Raw genomic sequence first — 22,332 nt, 5'->3', positions numbered from 1 at the left:
TCATTTTGGAAAACAGTTTCTCACGATCACTTTCACCTGATTATGTTGTTGGTCTTAAGAAAGATTTTGATAACTTTTAATTGGCATTACATATGATAAAACCAAGATCTGTTATTTTCAATTAAAACCTAAGGCAGGATTATCCTTCAGAAAACACGATCAGTTAAGAGGGAAATATCAGTTGGCAACATCTTTCCCAGCATGATCAGCTAATTTGCGCTCCCAAATCTTAAAACCTGACCCACAATCTTGATCCACCTGTCTCAGAGCTCCGATTTCCTCGACCATTTCCCAGGCATCACATCACCATCATCAGTTAGTGTCTCATTTTCGCACAAAAGTCACCAAGCTTCTCAGTTTTCAGACGGCCTTTGATCGATCTCTGATCTATGATCAAGATCCCAGATCAATGGCATCCGCGGCATTTAGCATCTAGCATTTAGCAACTGCAGGATCATATCCTCCTTCAGCAATCGAAATCCAAATCAAGATCAAGAGCACTTGGCAGCGTTTTGCTTAATCAAGATCGATAAGTACATATATCCCATGTACATGTGTAGAGATCGTATGCCTCAGCTGCACATGCGTTGCCATGTTGCTATCAAAGTATCTGGTTTCATTTCCGCTCTCTTCAGATCTTCAGGAGCTGTGAAACGCATGCGGATAGGATGGTATAGGATCGTAGATCGTAAGAATCCAGCGTTATTATGATTATTGTTGTTTGTATTTAGTGTGTGTTGTTTACGGCTCCCAACAATCAGAGGTAGCCAGCTAAAGCTGCTGCTGCTGCCGCTGGATCTGTTTATTTTGTTGTCAAAATGCAGGTATTCCTTCCCAACCTGAAATTGCAGCAGAATTGTGGGGAAGGGGGGGCATGGTTTACATAGAAAATTGATATTATTCTTGGCCCCTGCACGGAAGCATCAGCTTCAGAACAGGTGGGCTAGCCACATAGCTAGCTAGGTGGGTTGGATGGTTGGGATTCTTCTGCCGTTTGGGGGGTAGGGAAATGGGTATTACTTACTGGGGAGCTGTAATTATGATAGTATGCGTGTCAAAACATCAACTACTACCACAACTACTGGCTTGTGTTTACGATTTCCTTCCGTTTTCCAACCTAACAGTTTATTTATTTATGTGGCTGCCTGTCTTCTAACAGGTTCTCTCTCTATCTCTCGTTCCTCTCGTCGTTTTTTAATTGATATGCCTCACGCGCAATGCATTGACATCCGATTTACATTAGCGGGATGGGGCCGGAAGTGCTTGCAGCGAGATACAACAAAAGACAGAGCACAGAGCTGAGAACCCGAAGCACTGGGAGTGCAATTTGCACACGTGCACAGGGTAACCGAGATGAGGTCCTGGCCAGAGGATCCTCCCTCCTCCCCCTTCTGTGAAGACCTAGCCTAAATCATTTGATATCAATTGAATGGCTGCTGATCTCGAGTGTCAGCCGACAGCTGTTGAGGAGGAATCCCTCGTCGTCTTTGTTCTACCCGTAGGCGCTTCCTGCAACTCCTCCTCCCCGAGATCCTTATTGCATTAAACGTGTAATCCTTTTGTGAGCGCAGAACGAGTTTTAATTGAAATTCAACTGAAAATATGCTTATTCCATCTTGCTCCTTTTTTTTGGCACACACCATCTTATTCTTGTGATACACAGAGGGAAAGGGGGTTATTAAATGTAACTGCAGGCTTAAAAAATAAGAAAGAGGAATATTTATGATAGGTTATATAGGTTATAAATTATTTTAAGTCTTAACTTAAGGTTTCTGTTTTAAATATAAGTTTGTTGGTTTGTTGAGATATCATTTTGTTCTTATAAGTATATTTTACTTACCCTTTGTGATGATTACTCTGATTTTTTCTTTGTGTGTGCATTTCTTCAAGACAATGATAATTATTATGTTAACCCTTGGCTGCGAACGTGTGCGTTTTCGGCAAGTAGGATCTACATTTTTACTCCCCTGAAGAGGAATACGAAGACTCGGCTTGTTTTGTTTTCTTTATCCCTTTTTGGTGGAAGTGTCGCCGGTTTTATGAGATTGTGATTGGTTTTCTGCTTTGGTGGTGGCTTTTCAGCGGGTTATATGTTCTCTGGGGTGGAGGAGGCGGAGGGTAGGAGGAGCCGGGGTTCGATGGTTACGCTCCTCTTCAAAATGTGCGCACGTGCTTCAACCGGAAATGGTCGTAAGCGAGGCGCATCATCTATCTCGCTCTCGGCAGCCCCTCTCCCTTTCTCCCATTTGGGCAGCTCTGCTTCTTTCACTGGGTTTTTTGTATTTCCGCTTCTTTTTTTTTTCTCCACTCTCTATTGTTCTCCAGCACTTTGCGCAGCAAATCAAAGAGGGAAAAAACAAGAAGCTAACGAAAAAAAATTTGTTTTTAAAATTTATTTTACATTTTAAATATGATGGTGCTTCGAGAATTCTTAAGTGGCAAAAAAAAAACCGATCCATCCTTTTTTGGTTCTAACCAAAGATGGTCAACAGCTGTTTGGTTTTTGGGGCTTCCTTTTTCGTATTTATTATGTATGCCGTTAAATTGGCAAGTTGGTTTCGTGTAATAACCCCAGCGCATAACTTTTGTGCTTTATCAGCTGGAGGTGCATTGGGGTTTTTTTTCCTGGAAACGGATCGAGCCACTTGAGGCCATTGCAATGGCTATCAGTGGGCCAAGAATCAACAAGCGATTCCCCCGCCGATAAGAGCAGCTGCCCCCAAAGCCTGATAAGCGAAATATTCACCTATGGCTTCTATATGCGGTCGTTCGATAGCTTTATCCACTTAGCCATGGATCTATCTCTTGGCAGTGGGAACGTGTCATTCTGGATTTCACGTTTCGGGCCCGTTTTTAGCCCGAAAATCCAAAGCAAATTGTCATTGGCTGGCGGACAACGGAAAAAATGCCCCAAAACACGTTTGTTGGCCACCATTTTTTCATCTTTTTTTTCATTAGCCAAAACAAAAATTATTTATATAATATATATGTGTATCTGAAAAGTGGGGCCAAGTCAAAGACACGTACGCCTTCGGTTTGGAATAGTTAACTAATTTTTAATTTCTGGCTGCTCTGTTTTTTTTTGTTTTTTTTTGGCATGATCTCATCGAGCGAGTGTGTTTGTGAGAGTCGGCAGCCAATCCCACTTTGGCTCATTATGCGAGTATCTGTGAGATACTTTTTCTGTGCCGAGCTTGCTGATGATGTGCTGCCCACTCGATCATCATGGTAATGATCGCCAAGAGCCCCAGCCAACTGACCAGTGGGCCGAGATACTTTTGTATCTTTTTATTCCGTTCGACATTGCTCGCTGTCTTTTGATTTGCTGAGGGCCATTTTGACGGCTCTTGCGAGTTGGCGTTGTTAATGATCCCAAAAGCCAATTTCGACCAGAAACTGTACTGCTGCCGAAAGATAAAAAACATTTTTAATGATGATTAATTCGTGAAAAACCCCTAACACAATGGATAAAAGCTGAAGTTCCAAAGCTTTAAGAGATCCACAAAAAATATTTATCTAAATGTTATTCTTTAGAAAAACACATTTCAAAAGTATAAGCATTTAATATAACATATATGAATATTAAAAAACGAAAATCAACTGATTTCTTCAGTAATGTATTGCTACATTTTATCGCAACAAGTGTTGGGACATTTAAATTGATAATAGTTCCAGTTTTCCCCGAAAAATTGTGAGTAATTTTACCAAGAAATCACAATCTCGTTATACGAAACAAATAGCTTAAAGAAGAATAAATTGAATTGAACTGGATGAATGTTTCCTAAAAGTTGGATATAACATGAAATTTGACGGATTTCCAAAAAAAATTTAGAAGCAAAACGCATGTTTAAAAAAATTTGCACTTCCCTTATTAAGAACTAGTATAAAGTTAGATAGAACTATTATATAAAATTTCAGATATATGCAGATATCAATAAATAGGAAACACTAACTGTAGCATAGAAATTCTCTATCAACTGCTTGTACAATGTAACAATTGATTTGAAAGAGCGAACAGGTATGAATCACTACGCAAATATTTAATTCTTTAATATTTTACGAAGTGAATTACATTTCTTATTGAAAAGATATACGACTATTAAAAAAATTCCGTTAGTAAGGGTTTTAAATCAACAACTAGAACTTCGAAAAGCCGCCGAACTCTTTAAACGTTCGCCTTAAATGATCAACGGCGAGGGGCACTTAATTTTAGTCGCTGTGGCTTTTATTTTTTAGTCGCTGCCACTAACTAAGAGAGCAGTCGATGGATGGCTGATTGAGCGAGAGCGTGTGAGAAACACCCTGTGAAAGTATTCTCGACTCGATTATTATTATTTGCCATTGGCACATTCGTATCTGTATCTCGGAATGTGAGGCGAAGTCGTATCTGTATCCGAAGCATACCCGAAGCGGTCTCTCCCACACAAGGTGCGTGAGTGCGAGTGGGATGGCTGGCCAACAGAAAGAGACGGCGAATGACGAGCGCTGCGAACGAGCAGCCAACAACCCGAGTGCAACTTCAGAGCAACTTCAGTTCTTGAACGGATGTCGAAGGTGGCAGAGCTGACGTCGCTGGCTCTACTCATATTACCATTATATCTTATATATAGCACCGTGCTCTAGTGGACCTTACATGATCTTAAATCGCTCATACGCCGCGTTTGCTGGTTCTTTTTTATCGTCCGCTGTGTGAAGGAAAGGGCGCGCAAGTAACGATAAAATAAATGCGAATTTAAACATACTGATTGTCGCGTGGAATGAAAACAATGTACATATAGCTACGATATGCGCATTAATTTATCGCCCGTGCCAGAGCGACGATCGTGAAGTGCTTACAATTAATTGCCATTAATTCGCAAAAGTGCTAAGAATTCGCGACGGTGTGTGAACTGCGAATGCCGCAAAATAAAAATAAATATATCTCAACAAGTGCGAACATTGTAATATAGTAATTGAAAAATCCCGCAAGCTAATCAGGGATTTTGGAAAACATAACGCCCTCATACCAAAAAGAAACAAAACTTGTCAATTGTCCAGTGGGCCATCCAATTGATTAAGAACCGACCCGCATCAAAAAACCCAAAAATCATAAACCACAATACTGACAGTGCAAAAATTAAAATAAACCCCCCCAAAAAAACAAAATAGGGAAAACCAAAGTGAAGTGAAATCAATTTTAATACAACTGCAAGTACCACCAGCATAAAGGGGACACAATCGTATTTATCAATTGAGAGCTGATCCCGCAGATTTGCCTAGTTAATAGAGTCAATGACGTGCACTTTGACCAGCGAGGTGGAGTTTCCGTTTTTGAGTACCGATCATTTTGAAGCGAAGAAATGCCGCCCTCTGCGTTTTTAGTGAATGCCAGCATAATCAGTGCCGCCAACGCCTTGGACAGCGATAAGGAGCAGCAGCTTCAGGAGCATCAGCAGCAGCAGCAGCAGCAGCAACATCACTTTACCAGCAGCAGCAACAACAATTGCCACACGGCGCCCAACTATAACATGGTCCTGCAAAGCTATGAGAACTATCCCAGCTATCACCTGGCCCAGCATCATCATCACCACCACCACAGCCATCACAGTCATCCGCATCACCAATTGGCCCAGCAGCCCGGACTGCATCATCACGCGATGCAGCAGCAGCAGCAGGGGCAGCACCTGCAACAGCAGCCACAGCAGCAACATCTACCCCACCAGCAACACCAGCAGCAGCAGCCGCAACATCAGCAGTCATACGGCTCATCCCAGCTGCCCCACCATCGTTTATCCGGCGGCAGTACGGGCAGCACCACCACCACCTCCTCCGGCTCCAGTTCGAGTGGCTCCTCCTCGAGTGCCTCCTCCACGCAGGGATTCGCCTCCGGGGGCAGCGGCAGCAGCAGCAGCACCACCAACGCCAGCAATCTGGTGGGGGCCCTCAGTAGCTCCACGGCGGCGTCACTGGGTCTTGGGTACTTCAATGACATGGCGCCCTTTGTGGGCGATGGCAATGCCTACTACACGGACTCGGATGTCAACTTCTTTAGTTCAGGTACAGTGGCAGGTCAGCAAATATTTACCGACATCAAAAACGGTGCTTTTAATTACGATTGCTGGGGTGTGAAAAGGCAGCAAACCAGAAGAAGATGCGATGCGGTGCGATTCGGTGGCATAATTAAATTCGTAATTTGTTTTTAAGTGTTTGACACGCAACAAGTCGGGGTGGCTAACGGGGATGGAGGGTTACACGTAGAGAAAAGATTATAAATACAAAAAAATATTTATAAGAAAGGTTTTTTTTTTAAATCTTAAGATTAATATGAAAATAGGTATCTGCGTCTTTTCTTATTTTAAGTTTAAATACATAAAGATATTTCTCTTTATTTGATTAAGTTAAGAAGATGCTTGAAAAAATGTCAGTGTCAATATATTTTATTTTAGGTATAAACATTTTCATTACAAATATTATGTAATTAAAAAGGAAAGGTTAATTATATATTTTACAAAAAAGCTCTAGAACTGCTTGGGAATTATAGCGCCCCAGAGGTGGTAAACTTCGGTAATTTAAAATCGCTGCTTTAAGATACACTTAAAATGTATCTTTATAAACGCATTTTTGTACACAATACCACTTTTCTCTGGGTGTATCAGATTGACCTGGTGATAAGTGGCTTGTTGAGCGTTAGAAGATGCCTCAGATGTATCTAGCAGATGCGGATACTCTCGCGCTCTCTGGAGGCGGCACCTAAAGAGGCGCTGCCAACTCTTTGGCCAGCCAACGGGGAGCTGTATCTGTATCTTTGTATCTGCGAGCGAATGGGAATCGAAACGAAGCGCTGGGAAAGCTTTTTATTTCTTTGCTGTGTGCGAGAGGGACGGCCAGAGGTCGGCGCATGTGTATGTGGGTATGTGCCAACAGGTTTTCGTATCCCACAGATACAACACGACGAGTGTACATCGAAATGTGTTAAATTTCGCTGTATTCGCAATTAATGTAGCGTGCACACACCATTAGATCGGGGTTGTTATGCCTGTGTGCGTGCGTATCTGTGTCCCAGGGGGTTCGTGTATGTGTGTGCGCTGTGATTTTGATTGGTTTTCGAAGTCTTTAGCTCGATTGAGAGACGCCCCATTTCTATGAACATCATTTAATTGAAACTGCGAACAGTCTGTAATGAATGTGTTTTAGCGTGTGAAAAAATCTATCTAGGTTTTTGAACGGTACTAATTAAATTTCCCATGAAATATTCTTGACTTTCTACGGCTTAATACGTTTGCCATTTCTCTTAAGAAGGCTTAAAGACTGTGTTTCGCGGAAACATTTATTTTTTATCAAGCGTTACATTAAAGAAAACAGCTAGAAAAATATGATATGGTATTTTTATCAGCTTATTATGTAATCTTGGAATTAAAAGATTAAATATTTGCTTCAAATTGCGTAAGAAAAACATATGCTCCATTCAAAAGTTCTAAGAATGTTTATATTTGAAAAATGACGCATTATAAAATAATTTGAAAATAAATATTTGACTATTATTAAGTGTTAAAGAGATCGATGTGTTTGATCTTAAAACTATCAATATACATTTTTCTAACTGATCTGCTTTGATGTCTTAAATTGTTGTGTCATATTTTAAGTGGGTTAACGACCACAAATTATCAGATACGAACCCATATTCCATATCGAATCTGACCCATATCGATTCTAATCCAATTACCATCTTAATCGCTTGCAGGCTACAACACCAGCAACACACACGAACGCAGCAACAACAGCCCGCCCCCGCAGCAGCAGCAATCGCAGCAGCCGACTGTCAATGGCAGCAGCAACGCCAGCAGCAACAACAACAGCAGCAACTCCATGCTACCGCCCGCTGTCCAGCAAAACAACAACAACAACAACGAAAACAACAACACCAGCAGCAGCAGCAACACGAACAGCAGCAGCAACAGCAACAACAACAGCAACAATGCGGGCAGCAATAACAACAATAATAACAATAATAACATCAACTATATGGCCACCATGGCGGCAATCTACCAACATCACCTCAAAGAGGAGCCGGGCACCCAGAATAGCAGCATTGGCTATGGCGGCAGTAATAGCCAAAACGATCCCACGGATCTCAGTAGTTATGGCCTGCCCGCCCACCTGGCCGCCTACAGCGGTGGGAGTGGCAGTGGGCCAACGGGTGGCGGGAGCTCCGGTGGCGATGATACCGATTACCACAGCACGATCTCGGCACAGGATCATCAGAGTCAGCAATCGAGTGCAGGAAATGGAAGTGGAGGAGCAAGTGGTGGTAGCACCGGGACAAGCAATGGCTACATGGACAGCAGCTCCGAGTTCTATGCCAGCTACGCGGGAAGGAATCGATTCCACGACGGCTATCCGCCGGAGTTTACGCCCTACGATGCCCAATCCTTCCAGTCGATGGGCGCCCAGCCCACGGCAATGGATCAATGGGGTGCCCATGCCCACCAGCATCCGGCGGCCTACATGAGCACCCTGGGTCTGGACAAGGGTCTCCTGGGCGGCTATACGACGCAGGGCGGTGTGCCATGCTTCACAGGATCGGGTCCCATTCAACTGTGGCAATTCCTGCTCGAGTTGCTGCTGGACAAGACGTGCCAGAGCTTCATCTCCTGGACCGGCGATGGCTGGGAGTTCAAGCTCACCGATCCCGATGAGGTAGGATTATTATAAAATATTTTTTTCCGAAATCCTTACTTACATTTAAACTTTTTTATCAGGTGGCTCGTCGTTGGGGAATCCGCAAGAACAAGCCCAAGATGAACTATGAGAAACTGAGTCGAGGACTGCGGTACTATTATGACAAGAACATCATCCACAAGACGGCAGGCAAACGATATGTCTACCGCTTTGTCTGTGATCTCCAGAATCTAGTTGGGTAGGTTTTCTAAAATTCTAAAAACAAGATGGAAAAATACTTATTAACATCTTATCTTTATAAACAGGCACACCCCCGAGGAGCTGGTGGCCAAGTACGATCTTAAGATTGAGAAGAAAGATGTGGATTAGCAGCAGAGCAGCGGAGAAGCTGCCTGAATCGGGAGCAGTTCCAGGAGACCTGCTCCCAGCCACGGATTGTACTCAACCAACCGCAAAATACTTTCGAGCGTTATTGTTTACCAAGCGTGATGTTAGCTTTTAAGCAGCAGTCCCCCCATCTGCGATCTTGCTACGAGATTAAAGTGTTGGCCAACCCACAAACCACCACCCACCATACCCAAAGTCCCTAAGTCCCAAGCCCACACACACCCACCACCCAACCTATCAAAACCGATTTGCTTGTAATTATCGTGTATAAATTAGACTTTTGAATTAATTTGAAATTAATTTAAAATACTTCAGAGTTAGACTTAAGCCGATCTAAAGCAAGAGAACCAGTTGAAGATGAAGCGAATTAAATTTGAGAATTCTGTGTGCAATGCGTTGATGTTTCTTCGTTCTCACATAGTCTGTATGTCAAGAATCGAACGTTGATAGAGGCCATATAAAGCATGTGTCCCCCAAAAGTGATATTAGAGCGCAACATTTTGTTATACTTACATAATCATTTTACCCGCACGGGGCACCAGAAACATTTCAAAATCATGCATGTATATAGCGATGAAGATGAGTGTATGGCATATAAGTAGGTCTCTAGTATTTATGTATAACCTGTAATCTGTGCTACTGGTACAACTAAGTTTTCCACTTCCAAGCCTCCCTTTTTCCTGTACTTTTTCTGTGCGCTTCCGTGCGATCCCAAAAGTTTTAAACGTAAAACGGCACAATAGTTGATCATCCGATGTATCCGATGAACTTTTGTTAGCGTCTACTATATGTATACTTATAGGCTATCCCTAGTTTGTAGGACCCCTAGTGCGTTAATCGACAGTTCAAGAAGTGTTTATTACCTTGTGTATAGCTATTAACTACTTAAGACTAGCTCGTAGATGCTTAGCCACGTATTACACGCATAAACATAACGTTATATTGATACATAGATACACATACATTTGTAGAGCAATTCTAAAATATTGTATTTATACAAGCGTACATTGTAATATTAAAGCTACCATTAACATTGCTAATGATAAAAACAATAAAAGAAAACCGATATGAAAATACAACAAACATGTCTCTGTCTTAGTTCTCTCTGGTTTATATTTCAAAGTGGTCAAGATATATATTTATTTTTTTGAATTTTTCTGAGAGACTTCCAAATTTTCTTTAACATTCTTTTCTGTTTTAATTACCTGTTGACTCTCCAGGATGTTTCGCAATCTGTCAACCCTTCTTAGCAAAATGCGGCGCCTTAGCCCTAAGCAAATTTCAGTTCGCTACGAGCACAAAATGCCTGAAAACCTCAAAAAAGTCGAGACGGACAAGGACCCTGAGTTCTCTGCCATGGTGATGTACTACTACCACAGGGCCGCCCAGACCATGGAGCCTGCTTTGGTCAAGGAAATGGAAAAGTACCCTCATATGAAGCCCGAGGAGCGTCAGGCACGAGTTAGCGCTATTCTTAACTTGCTCGGAAACGTCTCAACCTCGGTAGAGGTCAATTTTCCCATTGTCCGCAAGAATGGGACGTACGAAATTATCAGCGGTTATCGTTCTCATCATGTACGTCATCGTCTGCCGCTGAAAGGGGGTAAGTATATCTTTGTCCCATAAATCAAATTACGCGAATTCTTCAGTATTGAACGTTTTGTTTAACTTTATACCACCTTCTGTATTTTGTATTACGCGAATTCTTTAGGATCGAATATTTTGTACTTTTGTTAGACTTACCAACTCTTTCTAAGGCTGACTAAGTGAATATTTTGATGTAGAATATTAGAAAATTCAAATACAAACTCATAGAGGTATCCCACGTCTAAATCGGGATAAAATTACGAAAGTTATGAAATTTAGAAGTGCAGTTTTTGGTTCCAATACTGAAAACCTTGGAAACAAGGAAAAATCGAACATGAAAGTGGGTCAAAATTTGGACCCTCGTATAAGTGAATATTTTGAAGTAGAATATTAGAAAATTCAAATACAAACTCATAGAGGTATCCCACGTCTAAATCGGGATAAAATTACAAAAGTTATGAAATTTAGAAGTGCAGTTTTGGGTTCCGATACTGGAAGCCCTTGGAAATAAGGAAAAATCGAACATGAACATGGGTCAAAATTTGGACCCTCTTATAAAGTGAACATTTTGATGTAGAATATTAGAGAATTCAAACACAAACTCACAGAGGTATCCCACGTCTAAATCGGGATAAAATTACCCAAGTTATGAAATTTAGAAGTGCAGTTTTGGGTTCCGATACTGGAAGCCCTTGGAAATAAGGAAAAATCGAACATGAACATGGGTCAAAATTTGGACCCTCGTATAAAGTAAATATTTTGATGTAGAATATTAGAAAATTCAAATACAAGCTCATAGAGGTATCCCACGTCTAAATCGGGATAAAATTACCCAAGTTATGAAAATTAGAAGTGCAGTTTTGGGTTCCGATACTGGAAGCCCTTGGAAATAAGGAAAAATCGAAAATGAACATGGGTCAAAATTTGGACCCTCGTATAAAGTAAATATTTTGATGTAGAATATTAGAAAATTCAAATACAAACTCATAGAGGTATCCCACGTCTAAATCGGGATAAAATTACCCAAGTTATGAAAATTAGAAGTGCAGTTTTGGGTTCCGATACTGAAAGCCCTTGGAAATAAGGAAAAATCGAACATGAAAATGGGTCAAAATTTGGACCCTCGTATAAAGTGAATATTTTGATGTAGAATATTAGAAAATTCAAATACAAACTAATAGAGGTATCCCACGTCTAAATCGGGATAAAATTACCCAAGTTATGAAAATGAGAACTGCAGTTTTGGGTTCCAATACTGAAAATCTTGGAAACAAGGAAAAATCGAACATGAAAGTGGGTCAAAATTTGGACCCTCGTATAAAGTGAATATTTTGATGTAGAATATTAGAAAATTCAAATACAAACTCATAGAGGTATCCCACGTCTAAATCGTGATAAAATTACAAAAGTTATGAAATTTAGAAGTGCAGTTTTGGGTTCCGATACTGAAAACCTTGGAAATAAGGAAAAATCGAACATGAAAGTGGGTCAAAATTTAAACCCTCGTATAAAGTGAATATTTTGATGTAGAATATTAGAAAATTCAAATACAAACTAATAGAGGTATCCCACGTCTAAGTCGGGATAAAATTACCCAAGTTATGAAAATTAGAAGTGCAGTTTTGGGTTCCGATACTGAAAGCCCTTTGAAATAAGGAAAAATCGAACATGAAAATGGGTCAAAATTTGGACCCTCGTATAAAGTGAATATTTTGATGTAGAATATTAAAAAATTCAAATACAAACTCATAGAGGTATCCCACGTCTAAATCGTGATAAAATTACAAAAGTTATGAAATTTAGAAGTGCAGTTTTGGGTTCCGATACTGAAAACCTTGGAAATAAGGAAAAATCGAACATGAAAGTGGGTCAAAATTTAAACCCTCGTATAAAGTGAATATTTTGATGTAGAATATTAGAAAATTCAAATACAAACTAATAGAGGTATCCCACGTCTAAGTCGGGATAAAATTACCCAAGTTATGAAAATTAGAAGTGCAGTTTTGGGTTCCGATACTGAAAGCCCTTTGAAATAAGGAAAAATCGAACATGAAAATGGGTCAAAATTTGGACCCTCGCATAAAGTGAATATTTTGATGTAGAATATTAGAGAATTCAAACACAAACTCATAGAGGTATACCACGTCTAAATCGGGATGAAATTACCCAAGTTATGAAAATGAGAAGTGCAGTTTTGGGTTCCGATACTGAAAGCCCTTGGAAATAAGGAAAAATCGAACATGAACATGGGTCAAAATTTAAACCCTCGGATAAAGTGAATATTTTGATGTAGAACATTAGAGAATTCAAACACAAACACAAACTCAAACCACGTCTAAATCGGGATAAAATTACAAAAGTTATGAAATTTAGAAGTGCAGTTTTGGGTTCCGATACTGAAAACCTTGGAAATAAGGAAAAATCGAACATGAACATGGGTCAAAATTTGGACCTTCGTATAAAGTGATTATTTTGATGTAGAATATTAGAGAATTCAAACACAAACTCATAGAGGTATACCACGTCTAAATCGGGATAAAATTACAAAAGTTATGAAAGTTAGAAGTGAAGTTTTGGGTTCCGATACTGAAAGGAAAAATCGAACATGAACATGGGTCAAAATTTGGACCCTCTTATAAAGTAAACTTTTTTATAAAAACATATTTAAGAAAGACACTATCCATAGTATTTTAATTTTTAAGCAGTATTATACAATTATTTTTAAGCTTCCCATTATCTGTAGGAATTCGGTACGCTTTAGACGTGGACGCACACGAGGTAAAGGCCCTCGCCGCTATAATGACATTCAAGTGCGCGTGCGTAAATCTTCCATACGGTGGATCCAAGGGGGGAGTATGCATTGACCCCAAGCAATATACCGTAGATGAGCTGCAGACGATCACGCGTCGATATACGATGGAGTTGCTAAAGCGTAATATGATAGGTCCCGGCATTGACGTTCCGGCACCGGATATGAACACCGGTCCTCGTGAGATGTCCTGGATTGTGGATCAGTACCAAAAGACCTTTGGCTACAAGGACATTAATTCCTCAGCTATTGTCACTGGAAAGCCAGTTCACATTGGGGGTATTAACGGTCGTCATTCGGCTACGGGAAGGGGCGTGTGGAAGGCTGGTGATCTCTTCCTGCAGGACAAGGAGTGGATGGATCTGCTCAAGTGGAAGACGGGCTGGAAGGACAAGACGGCCATTGTGCAGGGTTTCGGCAACGTGGGATCCTTTGCCGCTAAGTTCGTTCATGAGGCGGGCGCCAAGGTCATCGGTATCAAGGAGGTCGATGTTTCCCTTTACAATAAAGATGGCATCGATATCAACGTGAGTTCTTAAATAATCTATCATAATATTAAGCTCAAAATGTGTATTATATATAGGACCTTCTTGAGTACAAGGAGGAGAAGAAGACCATAAAGGGCTACCCCAAGGCTGAGGAGTCAAAGGAGGAACTGCTGACGGCCCAGACCGATATCCTAATGCCCTGCGCCACCCAAAAGGTGATTACCAGCGATAATGCCAAGGACATCAAGGCCAAGCTGATTCTGGAGGGCGCCAATGGGCCCACCACACCCTCTGGAGAAAAGATCTTGTTGGATAAGGGAGTGCTCCTCGTGCCCGATCTATATTGCAATGCAGGCGGTGTGACTGTATCCTACTTTGAGTACCTGAAGAACATAAACCATGTGTCCTACGGCAAAATGAACTCTAAAACCACGTCCGAACTAATTATCGAACTGATGAACTCGATAAATGAGTCACTGTGTCAGTGCCCCGATGCTTCATTTGTAGGTCAATCTTTAAATATACCACTTAACAGTATTACTTATAATACCTTTTCAACCTCAGCCTGAAATTAAGCCCAATAAGAAACTAAAAAAAATTCGTGAGTGCACCACGGAGGCGGACATTGTCGATTCCGCCCTTCAGACTGTGATGGAGGCTGCGGCTCTTGGCATCAAGCAGATGGCCCACAAATTTGAGTTGTGCAACGATCTGCGCCGAGCCGCATATGTTTGGTCCTCCTTCAAAATTTTCCAGGCCATGGAAAGCTCTGGGATTTCTCAACAGTAATGCTGCGTCATTGAAAGTTTTATAAAACCTGAAATATTTAAGAATTAAGTATTCGACATGTTCTAGAATGCTACAATTTTGGTTTATAATACTATATTATATTAAATAAATATTTATTGCAATTGAAATACATTAGAACAATATTGTTGGACGAAATTTTACTGGGATACTTGTACCATTGAGGTATACTTGCACAAAAATTACAAATTCAAGATGGAGAGAAAAATCTTCTAGTTTTTGGGCCACCCTAGAGCTCACGCATGCCTTGGAATAGAATTCATATCATAGTTAAAGGTTAGATTGAACATACATTAGGAAATTCCTTGAAAACTCTACTAGTACTAAAACCCGAAATACGAATATCTTGCTTTTTTAGCGTTACCACCACAAATTTAATAAAACACTCGCCATGGAGGAAATCAAGAAGTTCGACAAAGTTGCCTTCCTGGAAAGCTACCTGCTGAAGCACAAGGAGCTGGGCAAGCGTCAGAGGGAGTACAAGAAGATCCTGTCCAGCAAACTAAAGACGCGCAAGGAGACGATCATAGAGGCCAGCTATGAGACGGCCATCGATCAGCTGGAGGAGGAGAAGAACGACCTAAGGGCCCAGATCTGGGTGGCCAGTGGGACGACTCATAAGAAGCAGAACAACCGATGGCTGGAGCTGATTCGATGCCATGTGGAGTGCCAGGAGAACCTCTCGCAGGACATCAACTCCCTGAAGACCTCCATTTTCAACATGGAGAAGGAGATCAGTCGCATGGCCAAGCAAATATATAACCTGAATCGTTTGACCATTCCGGACCAGCAGCATCAGGCGTATGTGATGAAGGCCAGGAAGAGGATGACCATTCTGGAGAACTCCCTGGAGGTGGGGGTGCGTCACGAGTGTGGTTTCACAGCAGCCAATGCCGATCTGCGAGAGCAACTCATCCGCATCCTTAATCACAGGACTTTCTTCAATGACTCATACACCAAAATGGTGCAGAAACTCAACAGCGAGAAGAAGTATCTCATAGATCTTATAGAGTATGCCCTCAACACCTTCGATGGCTGCATCGAGGTGTACGAGAAGATTGACATGCTGGCCAAAAGGGAGGCCAAGGAGCGGGATCTACGACGTGTGGAGATGCAGGGCATCATGCGAAAGGTGGCCGCCGATGGGGACAACTCCGCATTCCTTAACTGCAAGTCCAAGGCCCGGGAACTGGCCGATTTGCAGCCCAAGGAGTACAAGCGTAGGGATGAATTCCGCAGGGTGCACAACAAGAAGATCAATCTATATAACTCGGTGCTGCAGAAGATCCTCCAGTACACCGATTCCAATAATATGGATGAGGTGATTGACAAGTTCCAGCAGCAGGAGAGTCTCTACTACTCGTTCTTCAACTATGCCAACGAAATGAGCTACCACATCACAATGCTGAACAACTCGGTGAACCGTCTTTTCGAGGATATAGTCACGCTGAAGAAGGACAACTCCAATACGCTGCAGGAGCAGCTGGATCAGATCGCCAGTCTGGAGAACAAGGTGCGCACCAAGCAGGAATCCAACATGGAGCTGCACAAGGCCCGGGAGAGCAACGATGCGAGGTTGGAGAATCTGCTGCAGGGCATGGAGACGGTCTGCGAGATGTGCTCCATTGATGCCAGTCCACTGGCCAAGCTCCTAGGCGACCACACTCATGTGAACCTGGTCAATGTCAATCGATTCCTTAAGATCCTCGAGGTGAGGGTCCAGGAGCTGACCGCCAGCGTTTATGTGATGGAGCGCCAGGAGGAGGGTCGCTTCGACTATGTGGTCAAGCAGATCGAGAAGATCTGCGAACTGCCCACCGATCTCAACGATATCGTGCTCACCCAGCAGTGTCCCGAGTGCGCCGAGGGCGAGGCCTTCAACATGGACGAGGGCGGCGACGGGGTGCTCGTCCACACGGTCACCGAGGCCAAGAAGAAGCTCTACGAGAAGGTCACCCAGCCGGAGATGCAGTACCGCCTGCACAGCATCAGCCAGTGCCGTCTGCCGCGCTCCCGCCTCCTGGCCGCCAAGCGCAACATGTAGGTTCCCGCTTTATCCATTTTGGTCTGGGTTATACTTCAGTTGTCTCAAGAATCCCATCCTCTATTATTTCGGCTTTAATTTAAATACCCATATGTGCAACATTTCCTCACTCGAGATCTACATTTGGAACCTTCTGATGATCTAGAATTTTCGGTTATTATTAATGAAATTTACCAACTTACTCTGGATTAAATAAAATTTTAAAAGCACACTTTATATGCGTTGTTATTATAAAATATGGTTATCCGGTTCCAAGATACTTTTCTTGAAATGCTGTCTTCAATCCCCTTTAATTTAATAGTAATTAATATAATTATTATATAATTATATTATATGATTGATTTAAGCAAATGGATTTCCTGATGCATGTTGCTTTCCCTGAAGAGCCTGTCTTCATAGTTCTTAAATTCCCTCTAATCGTTAATAAATCTTAAAAACCAAACTTTTCAATTCATTCTAGATTTTAATAATTAAGAACTAAAATTATTAACTAAAGATTCAAATATTGGTGCTAGATGGTTGGTTTGTGGAATGCGTTAAATATTTTCGAGCGTGGGTGATCATACGAGCTAGTAGATTCTGTGGCCAAGTGGTTTCTAGGAGCTGGTCTCCTTCTTTTCATCGCCCAAGCCCAATCCGCTGATCAGACCTCCAAGGAAGCTGTCCACAATGGGATTGCCACTGCCAGCAGCGGCACCAGGAACAGCTCCAGGAGCAGAAACAACCGGAGAAGCTGGAACAGAATTGGCACTTCCACAATCGTACATGCGGTTCAGCTTCATGATATCATATTCGGAGAAGCCATTCCTCTGACCCATCTGTTCGGCTCCACCTGCTTTCTGCAAAGAAAAGAACGAATAACATTAAAATACATCCTTAATCGCTGACATACTTCTACTTACCATGGCCAGGATGGTGGGCTGTCCGTTGATGGAGAAGGCGTTCTTGGAGTAGTGCATCACACTACCATAATCGTAGGGCACTCCAAAGGCCTCGGTGCGGGCGGCCTTCTCGAAGTTGTTCATCGCCGAGGACTGTACATTATTATACTGAATGGCCACGTAGCCATCGCGTTCCATGCGATTCTGTTCATGGAGGAAACCGAGGGCGTGCATCAGTTCGTGCATGGCAGTGCCAGGACGACTGAGGCAGCCGGGGGTTTGCAGATTGACCTCCTGCTTGCCACCCACGCGACCCACCGAGGACCAGCATCCCGAGTTGTCTCCGCGAATGGAGATGTAGTCCCGCTCCGAGCTGCGCCTCACAAACCGAATGCACGTCCGACGATGGTACTCCGCGATGGCATTCTCGATGGTGGCCATGTCCTTGGCACTGAAGCTTCCTCGGATCTCGTAGGGCACCACACCATTGGGCCAACGGGAGGATTGCGTGGGCAGGCCGTTCTTCATGATTAGATCTGATTGGGGCACCAGCATATCACCCTCCAGATAGCTGCCCAGTTCCTCAGGATTCATGGCATCTGCATCGGCACTGAAGTTGCCCACACGATCGCCTGTCTGCTCCTCATCCGGTTTGCCATAGAGCGCCGTTCCGAGTGGAGTGAGATCGATGATGTCCTTGCCGAGGACGGGTGGTGCCTCCTCGATGCCATTTCCAGGCAGCTCGATGACCTCCGTGTCATCCACATCATCGTAGGACACATAAGGATGAGCCTGGCAGACCGTTAGAGCCAAGGCCAGGACTAGAAGTATCTTTTGATGGTTCATTGTTGATCTTGGAATTGCTTTGGAGTGGGGTGATTAGCTCGCCTCTTGACTGAATGGCTGGATTTGAACTGTGCTGTGTTCTGGCCCGGCCGGGATTTATATATTCTCCAGCATAATCTCGCCGACGACGCTTTATCAAACTTTGCCGGTGGCGGTGGCTTTCATATGCATAAACATGTTCTCCACGCGGAAACCTTCGGCGGAGCTGCAATCGTCATCGCTGGCTCCTCTTGGATTGTCACACGCTTTATGGCTGGGCAAATATTTGGCCAGCGCTCTCGTTAAGCGGTTATTCATGGGTCTGTGTCTGCTGCTTTGCTATTGCCATAAAGTGTATCAGTAGTTTGTTTGCATATCCAAAGTTTAACGACACTTTATACGTAATTTTTCGCCCCCAAAGGGATAACCGATAAGCACTATCGCGGCGACCTCTTCGCTTTATGGATTTATACCGCCTGCTGGGTGAAAATATTCCGGAATAATTTGTTGGCTAATTGGAGTGGAAAGACTTGACTTGCGAAACACTTAAATAAACTCTAATACACACAAAACAATTGAAACCGAATGGCATTGAAAAAGTTCATATTTTGGATTACGTGTCTGTTAGAGGAAGCCAAAAATATTAGTTACTATTGAGTTACAACATTAGTTATTTGCGTACACTAAGCTAACTTTAATTACAATATAGTATATAAGTTACAGAATGATTGAGAGAACTTGGCTAGGACCACACTTGGCTCTTGGCCCGCACAAATATGATTCAAATGAAACTTTTGCGCAATCTTAAATACTAAATGTTATTCACATGGCGGCGACTTCAATTGATGGTGGGAAAAACAGAGCTGAGAAATCCCAAGACTCTGCTCATTAGCCAGAACAGAACAGAAAAGTACAGATCAAAGCATAAACATCTGTGTTTGCTCTGGCCACGAATTAGGTTCAAGTGCATGGCACATGTTTGCCCGGCTAACGATCGGGGCTAACATTAATGATTCATATCAGTTATGTAGAATTCCTTCTAGGTATCGAAGCTCATATCCACCACCATGTTGGATTCGGAATTGGCGAACTCCTCCTCCTCCTCGAACTTGAGCTTCATCCCATTAAACTTGTCCGAGTTCAACACGCGGCGACTATTGGCCGTGATGTTCTTAGCCACATCTCGCAGGGCGGCGCTGCAGATCTCATCAATAGTGGCCGAGTCGTCCATCAGGTCTTCGATGCAGCTCTTAAGGATAGTGGAGGTCACGATGCAGTCTCTGTTGAGCGCCAAGCTCTTGTGGAAGGCTTCGATGGCGGGGTCAAGGTTACCCAGCAATGCGTGTATAAAACCAATGGAAGTGTAAGTAGTGGGACTCTGAGGCTTCAGGAGAAGAGCCTGAAAGTGTCAAAAGTTATAAATCAATAGTTGAATTTCTACAGATCCTAAAAATACACTTACGTATTGGAAGTTGTACAGAGCTTCCTCGTACTTGTGCACCTTACGCAGCGAGTGGCCAAGGTTGATAAACAGAGGCTCCCATCGAGCCGAGATCTCCTCGTTGTTGCTCTTTGCTCGTTGCTTTACAATGTCTACGGTGCACTGGAAGATTGTTGCGGCGCCATCGAAGAACTCGTACTCGTACTTGATCACGCCCAGCTCATGGAGCACATATACATCCAGCGGTGCTATATTCATGGCCTGCAGGAAAAACTTTTCGGCGAGCTCTAAGTTCTTGGTCAGGCCGCACTCCACGCCGATATATAAGAGCGGCAGATGACAGCCCCGCATCAGTTGAGTTGCCTTAAAATAGGCGGCCATCGCCTGCTCGTGCTCGTTCTCATTGGCGAAACTATGGCCATAGGCCAGCCAAGCAGGCCCATAAAGTCGATCCAGGGCGGTGGCCTTGGAGAGATACCGCCGGGCGGGATCGCTCTTGCCAATCATGTCGTAGTAACAGCCCACGGCGTACCAGGAGATCGCCTTGTCCGGATAGCGGTCCACCAGCTTGTGGGCCACGTAAAATAGCCTGTTGAAATCGCCGTTCTCCACCAGGCAGGCAATCTGAATGGTCAGGGCGTTGTTATGAAACGGATCCACCTTTAGTAGTCTGTGGAATAAAGAAATTAGTATTAAAGACAGAAGGAAAAGATTGAATTGGTTATTAGTACTTACTCATTTAGTATTTTCATGCACTGTTTGTAGTCACAATCGTAGAAACACTTCTCCGCCTCGGCGGCCATTATATCCGTGCTGCGTTGCACTCTATCTAGGCAATCTCCGAGCGGAATCAAGGTGTCTGTGTCGTGATCCCGGGATCGCCTCCTGCTGGAGGAGTCGAACATGGACCGATGAGAGGCATCAATGAGGGAAGAGGCTTTCGAGAGACTTGTTTGCAGGGAGAATGTGGGCGCCTTGAGATCCTCCAGGACTCTAAAAAAGGTAAAGATGGATAAGTAAATGTGAAACATTGAACAAATCGATATGACTCACTTCTGGGCGGGCGACATGAACTGGCTGGGCGTAAGCGGCACCTTGAGGGCGCTCACCTTGGGCATCTGGGTGTCCGAGGAGCCGGTCTGCTGCACTCGGGCCGTGAACTCTTTGATAAACTTGAGTATATCGGGATTAACAATGGGGGATATCTCCTCGGCATTGCGGGCGGAAATCAACTCGTAGTACTTCTTCAAGCGAGATTCGTAGAGCTTCAATATAAACTTGGCGTCCGATTCGCTGGATTGCTGTGCCAATGGCAAGTGGTGCATTAGCTCGAATTCTGCAAGGATCCGGTTGATTAAAAAGGTTTAAAGAAAGATTTATCTACCTACCTTCCCAGGCCATCAGCATCTCGTGCTGAACCAGCGCCTCCAAGGCCTCAAAACAGTAGATGGATTTGTGGAGGGCCTGCACATAGAAGTCCATGGCCATGCCGCGATTGTCCAGGGCCTCGTACACCTTGCCCTTCATCAGGTAAATGGAGGAGAGCAGTTCGTTCCGATGGTTCTCCTCGCCGCCAAAGACGCTGTTGGTCTCCAGGTAGCAGCCACTGCCGGCATCCACGGGCTGGTTAATCAGCGACGTGGTCATGACCTCAACCTCTACGTTCTGGATGGCATTGGCCGCCTCCGTGTACTCCTTGGCCGCATAGAGGCTCTCCAGGAGCAGGTTGAAGCAAGGCAGCGAGTTCTTCTCCAGCTTGTGGTGCTGTATCGTATGGGCGGCGCGGTGGTACTCTCCCAACAGGAACATGCACTGGGCCTGGTAGTAGATGTCCCTGGGCTCGTGGCCACTCAGCACGGCCACCTTTTCCGCCCAAAAAAGGGCCGTGGAGTAGCGACGCTGGAAATGCAATTGGTTTTTTACTGAGGTTACATGCCGGCTTTTTGGTTTCGCTTCTTACCATGTCTATAAACTGTTTGACCAGCTGCCGGTACACAGTCAGATCAATGTGGTCATTGGTGGTGTCCGTGCTGGTGTTTTCCGTGTCTCCAGGCATTTTAATTCAGCATGAATTGTATTTTTCAATAGGAAATTGTTAAAAGTTTACTGCCGCTGGGAATTAAGTTAATCGAGTAGATCTGGCAACGCCGTGCAAACAGCTGTTGTTGCCATTTATTCTGAACAGTTGTTTATTCTAGTGAGAGAAATTTAATTGGTTTTGAAACTAATATAAGGAAAAATAACTAACAAAAGACATATAATAAATAAATAAAAAGAAATATATTTTGTTAAATAATAAATTAATAAAAATAAAAAATGTAAGTATACGCACTGTTGAGATATCAAACATGTTTGATAAATGTTGCTAGCAACATTGTTGCGAAACAAGAGAATAACGAATTATT

The 22,332-nt window shown here is 43.2% G+C and overlaps 6 protein-coding genes across 9 annotated transcripts in view; 3 read left to right on the top strand and 3 right to left on the bottom strand.

Moving 5' to 3' along the window:
- Positions 1 to 10,128, top strand: part of pnt (ETS transcription factor pointed) — a 59,894-nt gene extending 49,766 nt beyond the window's left edge. For 3 of the 4 annotated variants that reach the window (XM_036818373.3, XM_036818372.3, XM_036818374.3), the window contains 3 exons: positions 7,721 to 8,676; positions 8,739 to 8,896; positions 8,964 to 10,128. In XM_036818373.3, coding sequence (XP_036674268.3) covers positions 7,721 to 8,676; positions 8,739 to 8,896; positions 8,964 to 9,027 — 1,178 coding nt within the window. In that variant the 3' untranslated portion in view covers positions 9,028 to 10,128. Of the gene's footprint in view, positions 1 to 4,547; positions 6,037 to 7,720; positions 8,677 to 8,738; positions 8,897 to 8,963 lie in introns of those variants that run through there. The other variant, XM_036818375.3, reaches the window with a different exon arrangement.
- Positions 1 to 22,332, bottom strand: part of RpS3 (ribosomal protein S3) — a 261,493-nt gene that overhangs the window by 64,384 nt on the left and 174,777 nt on the right. The gene's annotated exons all lie outside the window — the stretch shown is intronic.
- On the top strand, positions 10,142 to 14,785 carry bb8 (big bubble 8). Its single transcript, XM_036818376.3, has 4 exons — positions 10,142 to 10,648; positions 13,376 to 13,968; positions 14,025 to 14,432; positions 14,494 to 14,785. Exons 1-4 carry the CDS (start codon positions 10,267 to 10,269, stop codon positions 14,716 to 14,718), a joined length of 1,608 nt encoding a protein of 535 aa, XP_036674271.3. The 5' UTR covers positions 10,142 to 10,266; the 3' UTR covers positions 14,719 to 14,785.
- wam (wampa) lies at positions 15,006 to 16,994 on the top strand. The gene has a single exon (XM_017081079.4). It carries the CDS (start codon positions 15,128 to 15,130, stop codon positions 16,778 to 16,780), a length of 1,653 nt encoding a protein of 550 aa, XP_016936568.1. The 5' UTR covers positions 15,006 to 15,127; the 3' UTR covers positions 16,781 to 16,994.
- On the bottom strand, positions 17,224 to 18,926 carry LOC108014868 (hatching enzyme 1.2). The gene is made up of 2 exons (XM_017081083.4): positions 17,683 to 18,926; positions 17,224 to 17,619 (listed from the first exon to the last, which is right to left on the bottom strand). Exons 1-2 carry the CDS (start codon positions 18,505 to 18,507, stop codon positions 17,377 to 17,379), a joined length of 1,068 nt encoding a protein of 355 aa, XP_016936572.4. The 5' UTR covers positions 18,508 to 18,926; the 3' UTR covers positions 17,224 to 17,376.
- On the bottom strand, positions 19,157 to 22,085 carry Cdc16 (cell division cycle protein 16). Its single transcript, XM_017081082.4, has 6 exons — positions 21,888 to 22,085; positions 21,316 to 21,826; positions 20,981 to 21,263; positions 20,663 to 20,920; positions 19,949 to 20,597; positions 19,157 to 19,885 (listed from the first exon to the last, which is right to left on the bottom strand). Exons 1-6 carry the CDS (start codon positions 21,981 to 21,983, stop codon positions 19,526 to 19,528), a joined length of 2,157 nt encoding a protein of 718 aa, XP_016936571.4. The 5' UTR covers positions 21,984 to 22,085; the 3' UTR covers positions 19,157 to 19,525.

This window comes from Drosophila suzukii, chromosome 3, assembly GCF_043229965.1.
Source record: "Drosophila suzukii chromosome 3, CBGP_Dsuzu_IsoJpt1.0, whole genome shotgun sequence".
NCBI classification, from domain to species: domain Eukaryota; kingdom Metazoa; phylum Arthropoda; class Insecta; order Diptera; family Drosophilidae; genus Drosophila; species Drosophila suzukii.
Note: the sequence above shows the minus strand (reverse complement) of the source record. Positions and strands in the feature narration are given on the sequence as shown.